General features: G+C 34.6%; 1 protein-coding gene across 4 annotated transcripts in view; it reads right to left on the minus strand.

The window, feature by feature from the left end:
* The window catches only part of TBC1D8 (TBC1 domain family member 8), a 123,533-nt gene that overhangs the window by 48,814 nt on the left and 59,219 nt on the right, over nt 1-15,500 (minus strand). For all 4 annotated transcript variants that reach the window (XM_003765662.4, XM_031959153.1, XM_023500430.2 and 1 more), the window contains exons 3-4: nt 4,512-4,630; nt 513-741 (exon numbers count right to left, since the gene is read on the minus strand). In XM_003765662.4, the coding sequence (XP_003765710.1) occupies nt 513-741; nt 4,512-4,630 (348 nt within the window). The remainder of the gene's footprint in view (nt 1-512; nt 742-4,511; nt 4,631-15,500) is intronic.

The following is a 15,500-nucleotide window of genomic DNA, read 5'->3' on the forward strand; positions in this document are numbered from 1 at the left end:
TTAGAATTCAATATTTGGAAGTTTACAAATAGTTCTCTGGTGTTAATGAGTAAAGAGTACTGGATAAGCAGAATTCATTTTGTTTATTCTAAAATCAATTTCTGTATTATTTTTTACAAGCAATATTGTAGTGAAAATAACTTGCATATCTATAACCAAGCTTGCTGTCGGAGAAATGATTTTTTAGCGAAGCAAAAATAACTACCTAGAATCAAGACCTAAATTAATATAAGTAAATAAGTATCTGTATAATTCATTTAGCAATTAATCTCATACTGTCTCCTGACACCTCTCCTGTTATTGATTTGAACTATTAAATAACAGTACAAGATTTAAATAAATTTCTAAGTCTAAGTCCTCCAACTAGAGTATAAGCTTCTAGAAGGCAGGGGATCAGATGATTTATTCATCATTGCATACACCATCATACAATGCCTTTCTCAGAGTGGACATTCAAGTAATACTGGTTGACATGATTTATGATCACTTATGATTTATGATTCTTTACTTACGTTCCTTGCCCAGGAAGAAAGAGTAAAAACACAGGTGGTTAATGCTCAGATACAGCCAACCCTGACGAGGGACCCGGCCTTTCCAACAACAGCAAGAATAATACGTTATCAACTTCTCAGCTTCAGGAAAATTAAATCTAGCTTCAAATTTCACCAATGCCTCTCGAAACTTCTCTGGCTCTTCCTCTTGTTCTGCTAATTTACTGCTAGTTTCTTCTGCAATCAAGGCCTGTTGGGAACAAAAAGATTCTTTTCTAATTAAGAAAGGAAATGGAAGGTAGGTTGGGTTGTTGGAAGCTAATTAAAATAATCCAGAGACAAAAAAGACAAATAATACTCATGTTTTAAGTATAATTCCTTAAATGCCTTATATGAAAGGTTTTAAAATGTTAATATATAGTAACAAGTTCTCAAGATTTTATAACATCTGATAAAACTTTATTCCCACTATTCAATTAGGCAAAAAAAAAAAAAGATCCTTAATTTGTTTAAAGACTCCCAAGAATAAGCATAAATACCATCCCGGAAACACCTAGATCACAGGGAGGAAGCAAAGGGGAGTGCCCTGTTTCCCCTTCTATTTTACACCCACAGCCAGGCCTTCCTTAAATTTTTACTTCAGAGCTTAGAATTCAAACTAACAATACCATGAATATAGATGAGAAAACAGGCCCAAAGAGAGAAATTCAGTTGCTCAAGATTATAAAATCAGGAAAAGACAGACACAATTTGTGACAGCATAGGAACGTGAACATAGAACTCTTGCTTGCCAGTCCAGTATTCTTTCCAGTACACCACAAAACTTAGTTTGGAAAAAACAAATAAAACTTTTTTTGGAATTAAAGGTATACCCCTCACTGAAAAGACTTGAACAAAAATCTCTTTATTTATAAAAACAAACAAAAACTTAAGTTTTTGTTTAAAGAGTTTAAAAATGCATCTTTAAGAAAGATCTTAGAGATAATATTGTCCCCAAAAAGAAGAAAAGATAGAAAAAAGAGTGTTAGTAAAGAATCTTTCATAAATGCACTAAAGAGCCCAGAGAAAGCTCAGAAGAGCCACTACGCAGGACTGATTTAAAAATATCATGTTAAATTCATGATATGCTTAAAACAACTGAACATAATAGAAATTTGTGGTTTCCCATAATATTTTTTCTATTCTACATCTTTTTTGTTATTAATTAAACTTCAGGATGGAATGCCTGCATTGGATTTTGAAAGATCCAAATTTGAACCCTATCTTGTCTGATTTGAAACAAATCACTCAATTTCTTTTAGCTTCATCTTTCTTATCTGTAAAAATGGAGAAAAAACAATAGCACCTTATTTGTAAAAATGGGGACAAAAATAATTTTTGTGAGGATCAGATGAGATAAAACTTATAAAGTACTTTGCAAATTTTAAAGTGCAACAGAAATTTTATCTATTATTATTTTTACAATCACATGAAGTTAATATGTAGCTATCTTAGAAATTAACAAGACAGAATGGTTACGATAACCCAATGAGTTACAGTGGCATCTGTAGAAATGATAAAGTAGTGAAAGGAATCCCACAGAACCACAAGTTTAACAACTCACCTTTATAGAGTTTTGCAGAGTACTTTGTAGCGAGTATCTTAGTGGATCCCCACAACCACTCAGAAGGTAGATAGCACAAGTATTTTCCCTATTCTACAAATGGGGAAACTAGCTACATGATATAGAGAAGGTCAGGCAGTGATGGAGAAGCTGACAGTGTTTGAACTCCAAGTTTGGAGCTTAAATAGTTGGGACCCAGGAATCTTCTTAGGAAGGGAGTTTATTTTTTTTTCCAAAGCTTTGTTAGGCAGTTGGAAGTTTGGGGTGTGAATAGGAAATACTTCATTCCCTAGGACTTCTGGCAGGAGAAGTAATAGGAAAACAAACATTACTGTTTTTTTTTCCCCCCATAAGCTACAGTTCAGCAATTGTAGCCAGCAGCTTTAGATTGGGTCTTTCACTTTCTAACTGCTGGCTTATAAAACTATACAATCAGCAGAGCCTTTATCGAAAAAGGTTTTTCATTTCAAAGTCTTTCCAAGATTGTTCTGATTGTGAACAATTTCATCTTTCTTTCATCTAAGAGTAGGCCACAAAGGCTAAAAAAATATAACAACGGTCGCTAGGTGGTGCAATGGATAAAGCTGGAAAGGTCTGAGTTCAAATCAGCCCTGATTTCCTCAACTGTAAAATGGGGGGAATTATACCATCTACCTGTCAGGATTGTTAGAAAGGATCAGATGAGAGAATATTTGTAAAGCACTTAGCACAGTGTGTGGTACATAGTAGGTAATATATAAATGCTTATTCCCTTAAGGAAATGACTTACCCAAACATTAAAAAAATCTAAAAAAGAATGTATTTCTAAAAATGGAGCTTAAAGAGGTGCCATTTGATATTCAGAAAGAAGATGGAAATACAAGGGCACAGTGGGAGAAAATGGTAACATAAGTCAAATCAAGGTTGAGGAGCCAATGGTACTAGCATCTACAGCTAGTCTCTATTGCCAGCCCTACTCTAGGTCCTTGGTACTTTAGCTAGACCTATCCCAGCTAACAAAAATATCCCTGAATAGAATGGGTTACAAAATTATAGATTTAGAGCTAAAGAGGACTTTAGCAATCATTTAACCCAGTACCATACTTTACAGAGGAGATTTTCCCAGAGACTGTTTAAGTGGCTTGCCCGAAGTCACAGCCAGGTTCTCTGGTTCCAAAATTAACACTCCTTCCACTGTACCACATTGCTTTGTTATCACCTCTATGGTAGTCATAATGTCCGAGTTGTCATTCTGTCTAAACCTGGTTGGTTCTTAACCTTTGGCAGTCTGATTATGCCTATGGACATGGAAATGCCAAATTGCAGTTAGAAGTTAATCACAATGGAGATGTGATTCCCACCTCATACCCCCAACACTTCATAAATTCCCTAAAATCTCTTCTTAGACCTTAAGAACTCTGATTTAGATTATGACAAAGACTGCCAAATTTTCTGGACAGAATATATTTTGAAACCACTGAAGGGAAGTAATGTATCACCTAACTCAATCACACTTCTGACACATTAAATGTTACATGGAATATATTAAGCTTGTACGAATAAAAGCAATTATTTTCTTGAAAACTTGAGTATTCACAACAAATTTTGAGGAAACTAGAGCTTTCTGGAGGGTGCTGCAAAACCAAGGCTGAGAAGTAATTGTTCTATCAAAGAAAAAAAAATCGAGGTCAGGTACTTCACTTACAAGTAAACAAGGCAGAATTATAGATTGATGCATGTAAATGCTTAATGGGATAGGATGGTACTAGAAAAATTCAATGTTTTTCTTTTCCCCAAAGTCTTTAATGCAGTGATTCTAAAACTTAGACTGTCAAAATAACTAAGACGCCCACAATTCCATCACTGGAAATGTTTAAGACATTGAGTAATCACTTATCAAGATTTGTAAAAAGGATTCTTACAGGAGGAGAGAGTAGAGAAGATGTCCTGTAGGGTCCTTTCTAACCCTAACAGCCTAAGATTTTTTTTCAGTAGAGGTAAAGAAGGATCATGAAACTCCCCTCCTCCCCCAAGTTAAATTCACATTGATGTGACTAAATTAATTCATTTATTTTTAGAAACAAATATGTATTTTATAGAATTTTAGAAGACAAACGAGTATCATTAAATCAAATAAATAAGAAATAAGTTAATTATGGACTTGTCAATTAGACAAATTATGTACCATAATGTCAAGTTCATAATTAAGACATTCAATACTTAAAGCCAATCTTACCGATTATTAATCTTTGAAGGGATAGAAAGTAAAATGGTAGTTATTTATTATGTCAGAAGCACAGTAACTCTATATTAAATGCTTGTCTAGGAATATTGTTTGTTCAAATCATACTTTTTAGAGATATAACAGTAACATTCAAGTTAGGAAATAGGAAGCAATAGAAATAATTAACCTTAGAAATAAAGCTAAGAAAACCTACCTTTATTTTCCCCTTAACAAAACTAGCAATATCTTCTTTATTATCAAATACAGACAATGTATGCAGCAGGTTTTGTTCTAACCACTCCCAATGCTGATTAATCTCCTCTAACGTGGCACCTAGAATAAGAAGCAAGAAGATATGAAAAATAAAAAACCTTATAAACAGATGAAATATGTTTTCAAATAAATGGAACCTGTGATTTCCATTGCTTCTAGCTATACTTCATTTAAACACAGACTCACAGAGTCATGGAGTTGGAAAGCTATCCAGTCTAATCAATATCTGCACAAGAATCCTCCTCTAAAACATCCCTAACAAATGATCATCCTGCCTTCAGATGAAAGCTTCCAATAAGAGAATCTAGTACCTCCTGAAGCACCCCAGTCCACTTAGGAATACCTCTATTTTTTCAAAAAAAATTTCTTTACCCCAAGTCCAAATTTGTTAAAGCATAGATCTGACCATGCTTAATGACTTCTAGTGTTTCCTTATTTCCTCTGGGATCTTATTTAAAGCCCCTCATAATCTACCCCCTTTCTACCTTCCACATCCCTCCATCCACCCTATAATCTATAAGCCTTCCTGATCTCCCTTGAACATTGCACTCCATTTCCCAACTCTGTGGCTCCATCAGCTGTCCACCATGCCTATATGCTCTTCCTGGCTTCCTTTAAGAGTTAATTCAAATCTCGCTTAAGGTAGGAGGATGATCTACTGCTAGTATCTTCCCTTCTAAGTTTATATTTCATTTACTACACACACACACACACACACACACACACACACAAAATCATGAAGATTCATAATCCTGAGTTCAAATCAGACCTCAGATTAGTCATGTAACCCTGGACAAGTCATTTAACCATATTTGCTTTGGTTTTTCATCTTTAAAATGATCTAGAAAATGAAATGGCTAACCATGACAGTATCACTGTCAAGAAAACCCCCAAAAGGGGACATTAAGCGTGGGATAGGGCTTCAGTGACTGAATTCACAATGCCACAATGCACCCAAACACACACACACACACACACACACACACACACACACACACTTCTATATCTATATTGTACATATACTTTATTAGAGGAGACTGGGAATGCTAAATGCAAAACATTGTCTCTCTCACCCTATTCTTTACTTTAAAATACCAGAGACTCCCTATTACTCCAAGTATCAAACATAAATCTTTGGCCTTTAAAAGTCTTTATACCTGGTCTTTTCCCACCTTTCCAATAATCTTATACTTTACTCTCCTTCATGTAATATACGACTCATTGATATTGGTCTTCTGGTTCCTCCATTCTCTGTGCTTTGCTTTTTATCTGGCTGTCATCCTTAATTTCAATACCTTCCCTCTGTGTTCACTCCCAATTCACCACACACACATATATACATACACATGTAAGTATGTATGTATATGTACATACACATATAAGTGTGAAAACATCTCTCTCTGCACACACAAAGTACATACATACACATGCTTAATAAATGGTAACTGACTGACTGACCTCTGCCTCCACACTTCTATGGCTACCTTCAAGATTCAACTCAAATTCCACCTTCTGATTCTTTTTTGGTTTCTTCTCTCCTCTACTCTCCTTTCTTCCATGTATAACTAAAATTATCTTCTATTTACACTGTCTTACATGCTTAATTTTTGCATATGCTCACACCCTCATTCCCATCCATTAGAATATGAATTCTTGGAAGGTAGGAATCACATCTTTGCCTTACTTTGTATCTCTAGTATTTACCATAATGCTTAGTATGCAGTAAGGACTTAATAAATGCTAGCTGATATTAATAAATGCCTTAACATTTCACAGGAAAATATACAAGAATTGATGGCAGTGATTTTGTTTTGCTGTACACATTTGAAAACAATTAACACATATAATAATTTAATTATAGCAACATTTTTACAAGTACACAGCAACACACCCTTTTTAAAGAAAAAAAAAAGCTTAGTATTTTTAGTTCTTTAGATTGGGTTCCAAATAATCTTAAAATAAGCATAATTGAAATTTAGAGGTAATGAGTGCTCCCAGGGCATTGGGCAAAGGAAACTGGGCAATCTATACTAGGTTGGAAAGGCCAGATTTTCCTAATGGGAAAGAGAGAACATGGTAACATTTAAAAGATACTTTAGGGGATCAAAAAACAAGTGCCTGCTTCCTCCTACCAAAAAAACAAACAGTTTTTCAGCAGAACTTAACCAAAATAGTATGTCTGGTCATTCTAGGCCAGAAATAAAAAGATACAGGTTTTGTACCCAAAGAAACTCCATTCTGCAAATTTTGCTATCTCATTTTCAGTCTGTCTTTATCCAAAGCATAAACTTGAATTAATGTTTTTTTTTAAATACTTATAAAATATTTTCTTATATAAAACCCCCACCCAAAGAAATAATGTTGCTTTTTACAGAATTCAGCAGGAAATTCTTTATTAATTAACACAATATAACTAATAAACAGCTAACATCTTGTCAGAAAAACCTGGGTTTAAAGTCTGAAATATCCTGGCTGTGTAACTCTAATCATAGTGCGCTAGACAACTCTAAACTGCAGAGAAGGCTCTGACCTTTGTCATTAAGAGGGAGTTTACTCATCTAGGAGCTCCTTTGCTAATGAAATCAAAGATTCAATTCCTATCTTTATTCCATAAAACTCCCTTTGGACTACTGTCTGATTGGCATATATTATTTAGTGGCATAAGTACATATCCATATATGTTCATATAAACACACATATACCTATGTGTATATATGTGTATGTGTTTTCATATATGGGTGTGTGTAGCATGCATGTATGTTTTGGGGCAGCTAGATGCAGTGGATAGAGTGCCAGACCTAGAGTCAGGAAGACTGATCTTCCTGAGTTCAAATCTTATTTTAGATATTTACTAGCTATGTGATTTCAATCAAACTGAGACCTATTGAAGGCCAAGGTCTCTCGTTGCATCCAGGGCCATCTCCAAACATCTGGATTTATATCTGGTCACTGGACCTAGATGGCTCTGAAGGGGAAACCGAGGCAGGTGACCTTGCACAGCCCTTCCTCACTTAAATACAATTCACTTACATTTCATGGTATCACCTCCCTGTTGTGATGATTCTCTTTGAGAACGAAGGACAAACAACAACAATCTCAGGCAAGTCATACCACCCTATTTGCCTCAATTTCCTCATCTATAAAATGAGCTGGAGAAAGAAATAGCAAACCACTTCAGTATCTTGCCAAGAAAACCTCAAATGGGCAAATGGTCAGACATGACTGAAATGATAAAACAATAAAAACTATGAAAATAAGGGAAAACAAAACAATTTCTACAGTATTCTAAATGCCCAGTGCATTCAGTTTTAAATATTGAGTTTCAAACTACAAAATAAGATTGTACAAAAGGTTGTCCTCCTACTCTCCACCAAAATCAATTTTCTTCTCTTCTTACTTAGTATAGCTCTCTGTGAAGCACTTTATAGTCATTGATCGGTTATTTCTTTCCTCCTCAATGTCTAAGGATTTGACAATCTTCACTTCTTTTGCTTAAACATGATTTTTAAACCTTATCTTTTGGTTGAGCAGATAAAAATTAACCTTCTTTCTGTGTTTTTCCACTTTAGACTTACTATGCATTGTCCTCTATTTTCTGAGATCTTTAACTATCTAGTTTTGTTACTTAGAACAATATGATCAAGTTTTGGTCTGGTCTACCATGTTAACCAGTTACCTTTTTTCTCCATTTAATGAAATAATATACTCTTAACTTCAACGAGCTGCCTTAAAAACATGTGGCTGTAAATTATGTAGCAAGAACCTACAAGTTGACAAGATGTATAGTATATACAATTCGCTATTTTAGGTGATGGCAGAGGACAAATGACATCAGGAAGGTGATTTGACTTGCAAGTGAACTGAATTTAAGTTGAGGCAGGGCTGTACAAAGTCACCAGTCTCACTCTCTCCTCCACAGACTGGGTTCAGTGTCACAATATAGATCAGGACGACTGGATATATTCCCAGATACCATGGGAGACCTTGGTTTTTTAAAACTACCTTGGATACCAGGAAGCCAACAACAAAGCTGAGTGATCTCTTGCTTTCCTTATCATTAGTAGCGATTCTGTATTAGCCATTTTTACTTAGTCCTTTCAAGGTCAAAAATCATCCTCTTTGGCAGAGAAAACAAGAAATGAGTTCCTTTTATTACTAAGACTAAAGTTAGCTTCCTTATCACAGCTTTCTTTTTAAATGGTTATACCACTGTATTTAGCCTTCATTATCTGCTTTACTTTCATCTTTACTCCTGATACATCTGTTCATAAAAATCTATTTTTGAATTCATCAATCTTTTTTTAGCCACAACCTTTTCCCCCTTTAAATATAAATATTTCTCTTTATGTCTTCAGAATTTCATCCTTATTATTTTCCCCATCCTTCTGGGCTGACTTCTATGCAACTTTAGCCTATGGGATATGTCTATTTTTTCCTCTAAAATCCTTTAAAATTTGGTGTGCTAAATATCCAGCTTTTCTCTAAAATAGCACAAAATTTTTATACGGAACAATCAATTATACTCAACAAATAGTTAATAAATGTCTTCTGTGTGCCCCTAAGGAGCTCAAAATCAAATGGAAAAGACAACAAACAAACAAATATGTACAAACAAGCAATATACAGAATAAACAGGAACGAATCAACAGAGAGAAGGTACTAGAATTAAGAGGGGGGTAGGAAAGGCTATAAAAATGGGATTTTAGTTGTGATTTAAAAGACAAGAGGCACAGCTAGTTGGCAGTCAGAAGGATCTGAGTTAAAATCTGATCTCAGACACTTAACAATCTGGGTGATCCTGGGCAAGTCACTTAACCCCAATTACCAGCCCCCACCAAAAAAAGCTAAGTTGTCCAGTAGAAAGTTATGAGGGGATATAGGATATTCCACAGATGGGGAGAACCAGAGAAAATGCATGGAACTGAGAGAGGTAGTTTTGTTTGTGAAACAGCAAGAAAGCCATTGTCATTAGATCAAAGAGTACATGCCAGGGAGAATAAAATGGAAGGAGACTGGAAAGGTAATATAGAGCTAAATTATAAATGGCTGTGAATACTAAAGAGAAAATATATATGTGCATATACAAACATATATATGTGTATGTGTGTATCTCTCCATATGTTTGTATATGCACATATATATATAACACATATCTATACATATATGTGTGTTGTGTGTGTATATATATATACAGAAAGAGAGAGTTATTTTTATCCCATTAAATTAGGATCTCTAGTTTACTTTCCTTGTTACTCATATTTGTACATCTTATATAACATCTGAAGTCATAGATTTTATTGCTAACTCCTTTCTTGAATTCTGTAAACTGCACAGGTCCTTGCATATGAGTACTATTTTTCTTCCTTTATTGTAATTACTCTGTAAAATCTACTTATATATAAATGCAAAAGCCACACTTCCTCTCCTTTTAGTTTACAGCCCTTTTGATTAGATTTGCAATATTCCAAACAGATATGTTGTTATCAATTCTTGCTGGATATTCTCCATCCCTGGCCAGGAACTTGTAATTCCTATATTATATTTCAAATTATGTTTTAGAAAGCAAAATCCTGTTCATAGATACCATCTTCTTTGCCATCTGCTCATTTTCCCCAAATCTGTCTCCTCTAAAACTCATGCCTTTGGTTGAAAGCAGGACAAAAAAAACATCATTTTTGCCCCTGAGTTCATCAGTTTTTTACTAAAAATTTCATAATCTTTAGCAGTATTTTCTTGATTCCTTTTGGCAGCCTCATTTGTGCATACATAGTAATCTTCTAGTTTGTCAGATCATAGGAAGTTTACTGTCATGTCTTGGATACATGCCATAGTAAGGCCTCTGAAATGTCATCAGTTTTTCAAATAGCTTCCTCAGTAGATAACCAATGGAACTGTACTGATTTTAGCCAAGCCCTATGTGTTGATCACTGTGCTAAGTGTTTGCAAATTCTATCTCATTTGATCCTTTCAATAACTCTGTGAAGAAGTTGCTGTTATCATCCCCATTTTAGAGTCAAGAAAACTGTAAAAAAAAAAAAAAAAAAAAAAAAAAAAAAAAGGTGAAGTGACTAGTCCTCACTAGGAGTGTCGTCCAAGGCCAACTTTAAACTCAGATTATCCTCATTCCAGACCCAGTGTTCTATGTACTACACCACTTAACTACCTCAGGATCTCTTATTAGCAACCATCATTACTCATTTCTTTTTACTATATGATTTCTCCCTTAACAGCACCTATATAGACCCACCATTATTTCTTAGAAGTTAAACAGCATTTTCGTCATGAGAATGTCCAGCTTCCTCCTCTTTGCAAAGAGCCTCAAATCTTTTCCTAGCTCCATGTATGTGTACCCCTCTTATTTCATGGGATATTTTTTTTTTCAGCATTCTACCTTTAGACATAGATTAGGATTCCATTCTTCCTATTCAGATACTTTTTCTTCTCTGTTTTCATATAAAAACCTCTCTCTCCTTTTTAAAGGAAACTTCATTCTCCTAGATAAAGGTCTCATGGAGGAAATGACATTTAGGATGAACTCTGAGGTAAGCCAGGGATTCTGAGAGGCAAAAGTGAAGAGGTGGTACATTCTGGGTATGGAAAGCACCCTGTATAAAGCATAGGGACAAGAGATAGATTGTTATGTGTTCAGAACAGCAAAAAGCACAGTTTGACTAAAGGGCAGAGGTTATAGAAAGGAATAGCATGTAATAAACCTGGAAAGACAAATGCAGCCAGATTGTAAAGGCCTTTAAATCCCAAATGAATTTGTCTGATTCTAGAGGTAATAGGTAATCAGTGGAGCTTTCTGAGAAGGGAAGCAACTTGTGCTTTAGGACTATAAATTTAGTAGCTGAATGAAAAATAGATTGGAAAGGGGAGAGATTTGAGACAGGAAAATCAATTAGAAGATTACTGCAATAATCTAGGTGAGAAATGAACTCATAATGGAGTGGCTTATTAGGGGAGAAAAGGAGACAGATAAAAAATAAGTTGTGAAAGCAGAACCAGCAAAACTTAACAATTAACTGGGTATAAATTAAGTAGAATGAAGAGTCAATGACTCGAAGGTGATGACCTTCAGTGACTGGAAAGAGGATAATGCCTGTGACAGAAGTGGGAAAGTTAGGAAGAATGAACTTGAAAGGGGAAAGATCATGAATTCTATTTTAAACATAAGTTTAAGATGCTTGTAGGTCAGTTACTTAAAAAAAAATAGATGGTTTGGGATGGAGGACTGGACTTCAAAACAGAAGGTAGGGTAACATATATGGATTTGGAAATCTTCTGTATAGAATTGAGTGAATTCGTGGGATTAGATGAACTGAAAGAGAGACTATTGAGAGAAGAGGGTCTTTGAGCATACGAAGGGTTAGAAATCGGACAGAGATCCACAAAAGAAAATTGAAAAGGAAGTACCTAGTAGGTACAAAGGCAGCTTTGTGGCACTGTGGATAGAGTGCCAGGCCTGGGGTCTGAAAGACTCATCTTCCTAAATTCAAATCTAATCCCTGGGAAAGTCATTTAACCCTGTTTGCCTCAGTTTCTTCATTTGTAGAATGAGCCAGAGAAGGAAATGGCAAACCACTTCACCATCTTTGCTAAGAAAATTCTAATTGGAGTCATGAAGTGTCAGATACAACTGAAAAACAGCTGAACAATGTTAACAATTTGATGTAGGACACCATGCTAGTCATTAGGGAACATAGAAATCTAGGGCTCTTTCCCCTAAAGTTCCTCTTTTTATTCCCATCCTTCCCTGGATAGAAATAATAAAAAAACAATGGAATATAGGGAATATTTGGAATATAGGGAAATGTCTTTCTAAGATACAAAATATACTACAAAAATATTAAAATTTTGGTAGTTGGATTTTCAGTGAGCTCCATTCTAAAGCCATTACATAACTTTGGCTTTTAGATTTTTCCGGTGTTGGAAACTATTTTTTCAGCTATTTCAGAAAGTATTTTCTTGACAACTCATTTCAGTAATAGAATTTAAATTTTAAAAATCCATTTAGAATGTTCCTTGTCTAGTATCAAGTCTCAGATTCTCATGACAAAAGGACTGTTGTTCATTTATAAACTTGGTCCAAAAACTGAAAAAAAAGTAAAGAAAACTCAACTAGGCTGATAGAAGATGGAATTTACAAGGTATGAATGAATGCTAGATAATAATTAGCAGAGACTACCCAGATCAAGCATTCTATCTTGACAAACTGACTATGAAATTTTCCATTTTAACTTGTTGGAGAGCCATAAAAAAAGGTAGCTTGGAGTAGTCCATTATACTGTGAAATACATATATATTCCTTGGAGATATTTCAGGAAGTGAAATGAGTGAAATATCCCTCTCTAGATTTTTAGTTTTAACGGGAACACAAGCCACATAGAGTTGTGTTCCTAAGTTATAGAGAAACTGGCCCCATCCATATAACAAATTATGTTTTCTTCCAGCTACTGAAATGCTTAAATAGATCATGAAACTGAAGAGTATGCAAGCAGATTAAATAAATCAGACTGTTTAAAATGACAAAGTAGGCAATCAAAAGTCAAGCTTTTGAATCTACCACTGTGCAAATACTAGGTCTAAAGGCAACAAGCAGCCATTTGTCCCAACAGTTTAACACACTTCAATACCATATGCCAGTTAACCTCATATAATTTAATTTAAAGAAAATGGGATGCTGGTCAAAAATGAAAAGTTAGGGAGAAAAAAAGTGTTGAAATGAACCTCAAGAGCATATATCAAAGTTCTAATTTTCAGAAATAAAGCTCAATTCTAAAATCAAAGTAATCTTTTCAAGGTCATACAGAATTTTACCATACCAATGCCATATTTACCTATAGATTTTCAACTTTTGTGCATTTTCAAAGTGCACACATTTTGAGAAGTAAATAAATAAAACTATTTACTCATACAATTCTTACATTTCAATCAATTCACTCAACAAATATTTGAGTACCTCTTAGGAGTGGGTTGTTTCCAATTTGGAAATAGCCAATTCTTTTTAAAACAGAATCTACTTGTTCTTATTAATACAAAGGGCTAATAATTTTAAATAGATTTTATTTATGCCTTTTGTTTTTACATTATAGCTATTTATATACATATATATGTATATATGTGTACACACATACACACACACTTCTACTTCCATTTGCCCCAGGATTAAATAATCCCTGTTATAAAAAAAAAAAAAAATTGAGAAAATAGGCCACCCTCTACACTCATGAACAAAAATAACAACAATAACAGCTACGATTTATATAGAGTTTGCTATGTGCCAGCTCTATTCTAAGGGTTTTATCTTTTACCTCAACTGGTCTGTAAAATTGACAGGTCATTATATTGTGAGTGTACTTCCAAGCTTCTGGAGAAATGAGGAGTGAGATGGAGCTAGAGTAATGAATTAAAAGGTGGCTTAACCACAAAACCACAAACTTTAAAGGCTAAGTATAAACCCTATCATTTAATAATTTATGTTAATTTTCCAGTCTCTCTCAAAGACACACAGCCATCTCAAATAATTTTTTCCAAATGACAATTTTCAAGAATTTGAAAAACCACTTTCTCCTAATTCGAGGTACATATTTATGGAGATCTGAAGCAGGTATCCTTTAATTTAGAGGGACTGTCCATAGAGAAACTTGGATCCAAAGGGAGCAGCTGTAGCAAGCAGTAAACAGCTCAACTAGGAGTGAAAAAAACCCTTCTGAAAGACAAAAGGACTTTCTTTGTAGCACTGTAGGGTGCCTCTAATCACCTGAAAGACACTGCAAAGTCTATTTAAAAATAAACTTCAAAACAAAAATCATATAAATATAAAAAATTAATATATATATCATGCATGTCACTTCTGGGAGATTTTCAAACATAATGAAAGTTTTTAAAAAAACACACACACAAAGAAAATTACTCTTCTAAAATTTCTAAGTGATTCTTTGCCAAGCCTATAAAAGAAATACAAGGTTATTCTAGCTGTGAGGGAAATAGGAGGCCATTCTATTCCCTGGCAGCTTCCAATGGCTAACCTACTGTACTCAGTGTGATTGGAAACAGTGCTGATTGGTTTAAGGGACTGACCACTGCAAAGAGCTCTTTCTAATGACACCCCAATCACTTGGTCTTGGCAAAACTGACACTATTGTCATTAAGTCCCAGTGGATTATTTGGTTTGAATTCATTGGTATAAAAAAATGAATGTGTGTGTGTGTGTGTGTGTGTGTGTGTGTGTGTGTATACATTAAGGAACAATTCAACTTTTGTTTTCTGTAAAAGTGCTAAGGGGTTTAATCCAAAAAAGTCTTGAGATTTCTCTTCTGGTACACCCCATGTTACTTTACTAGTCATTACTTGCCTGCTACTTCAAGATCTGTGCTATTACAAAGAAATCTTACTTAGTGCTCAAGGGGCAGATATTATTCAGTCTCTACTAAGGGCAAATCATTAAAAACAAACAAACAAACAAACACTGAAGTATCTTTTGGTAGAACCATGTCATTAACTCTGGAAATTTATGGAAACTCTGAAAAATTATACTGAACCTAGACAGGACAAGAATTCTGTCTCAGTAGGGAGGATAAGAGTTTGAGGAAGTAACCTTTTACAAATTAACAATGGGAAAAGAAGAAATGTATCTCCAAAAAGTGTTTTGCCCACAGGATATAATCTGTGCAGTCTCAATTCAAGGGCTGTTTGACCAGTTCTTTTTTCCACTTGGAAGATGGCACTAGAGCAGAGATCAGCAATTTAGTCACATGCAAGTTTGAATTATGAGACTGTGAGGATGAAAAAAGGAGTTATCATCTTAATATGTCCAAAAGAACCATATTCCACCTAATAGGCAACTGAAATACAGAAATCTCCGATGAAAAGCTTGAAAAAACATTTTGGCATTTGCAGATCCATTTCATGCTTGCCTGACACATTC

Source organism: Sarcophilus harrisii, chromosome 3 (genome assembly GCF_902635505.1).
Source record: "Sarcophilus harrisii chromosome 3, mSarHar1.11, whole genome shotgun sequence".
NCBI classification, from domain to species: domain Eukaryota; kingdom Metazoa; phylum Chordata; class Mammalia; order Dasyuromorphia; family Dasyuridae; genus Sarcophilus; species Sarcophilus harrisii.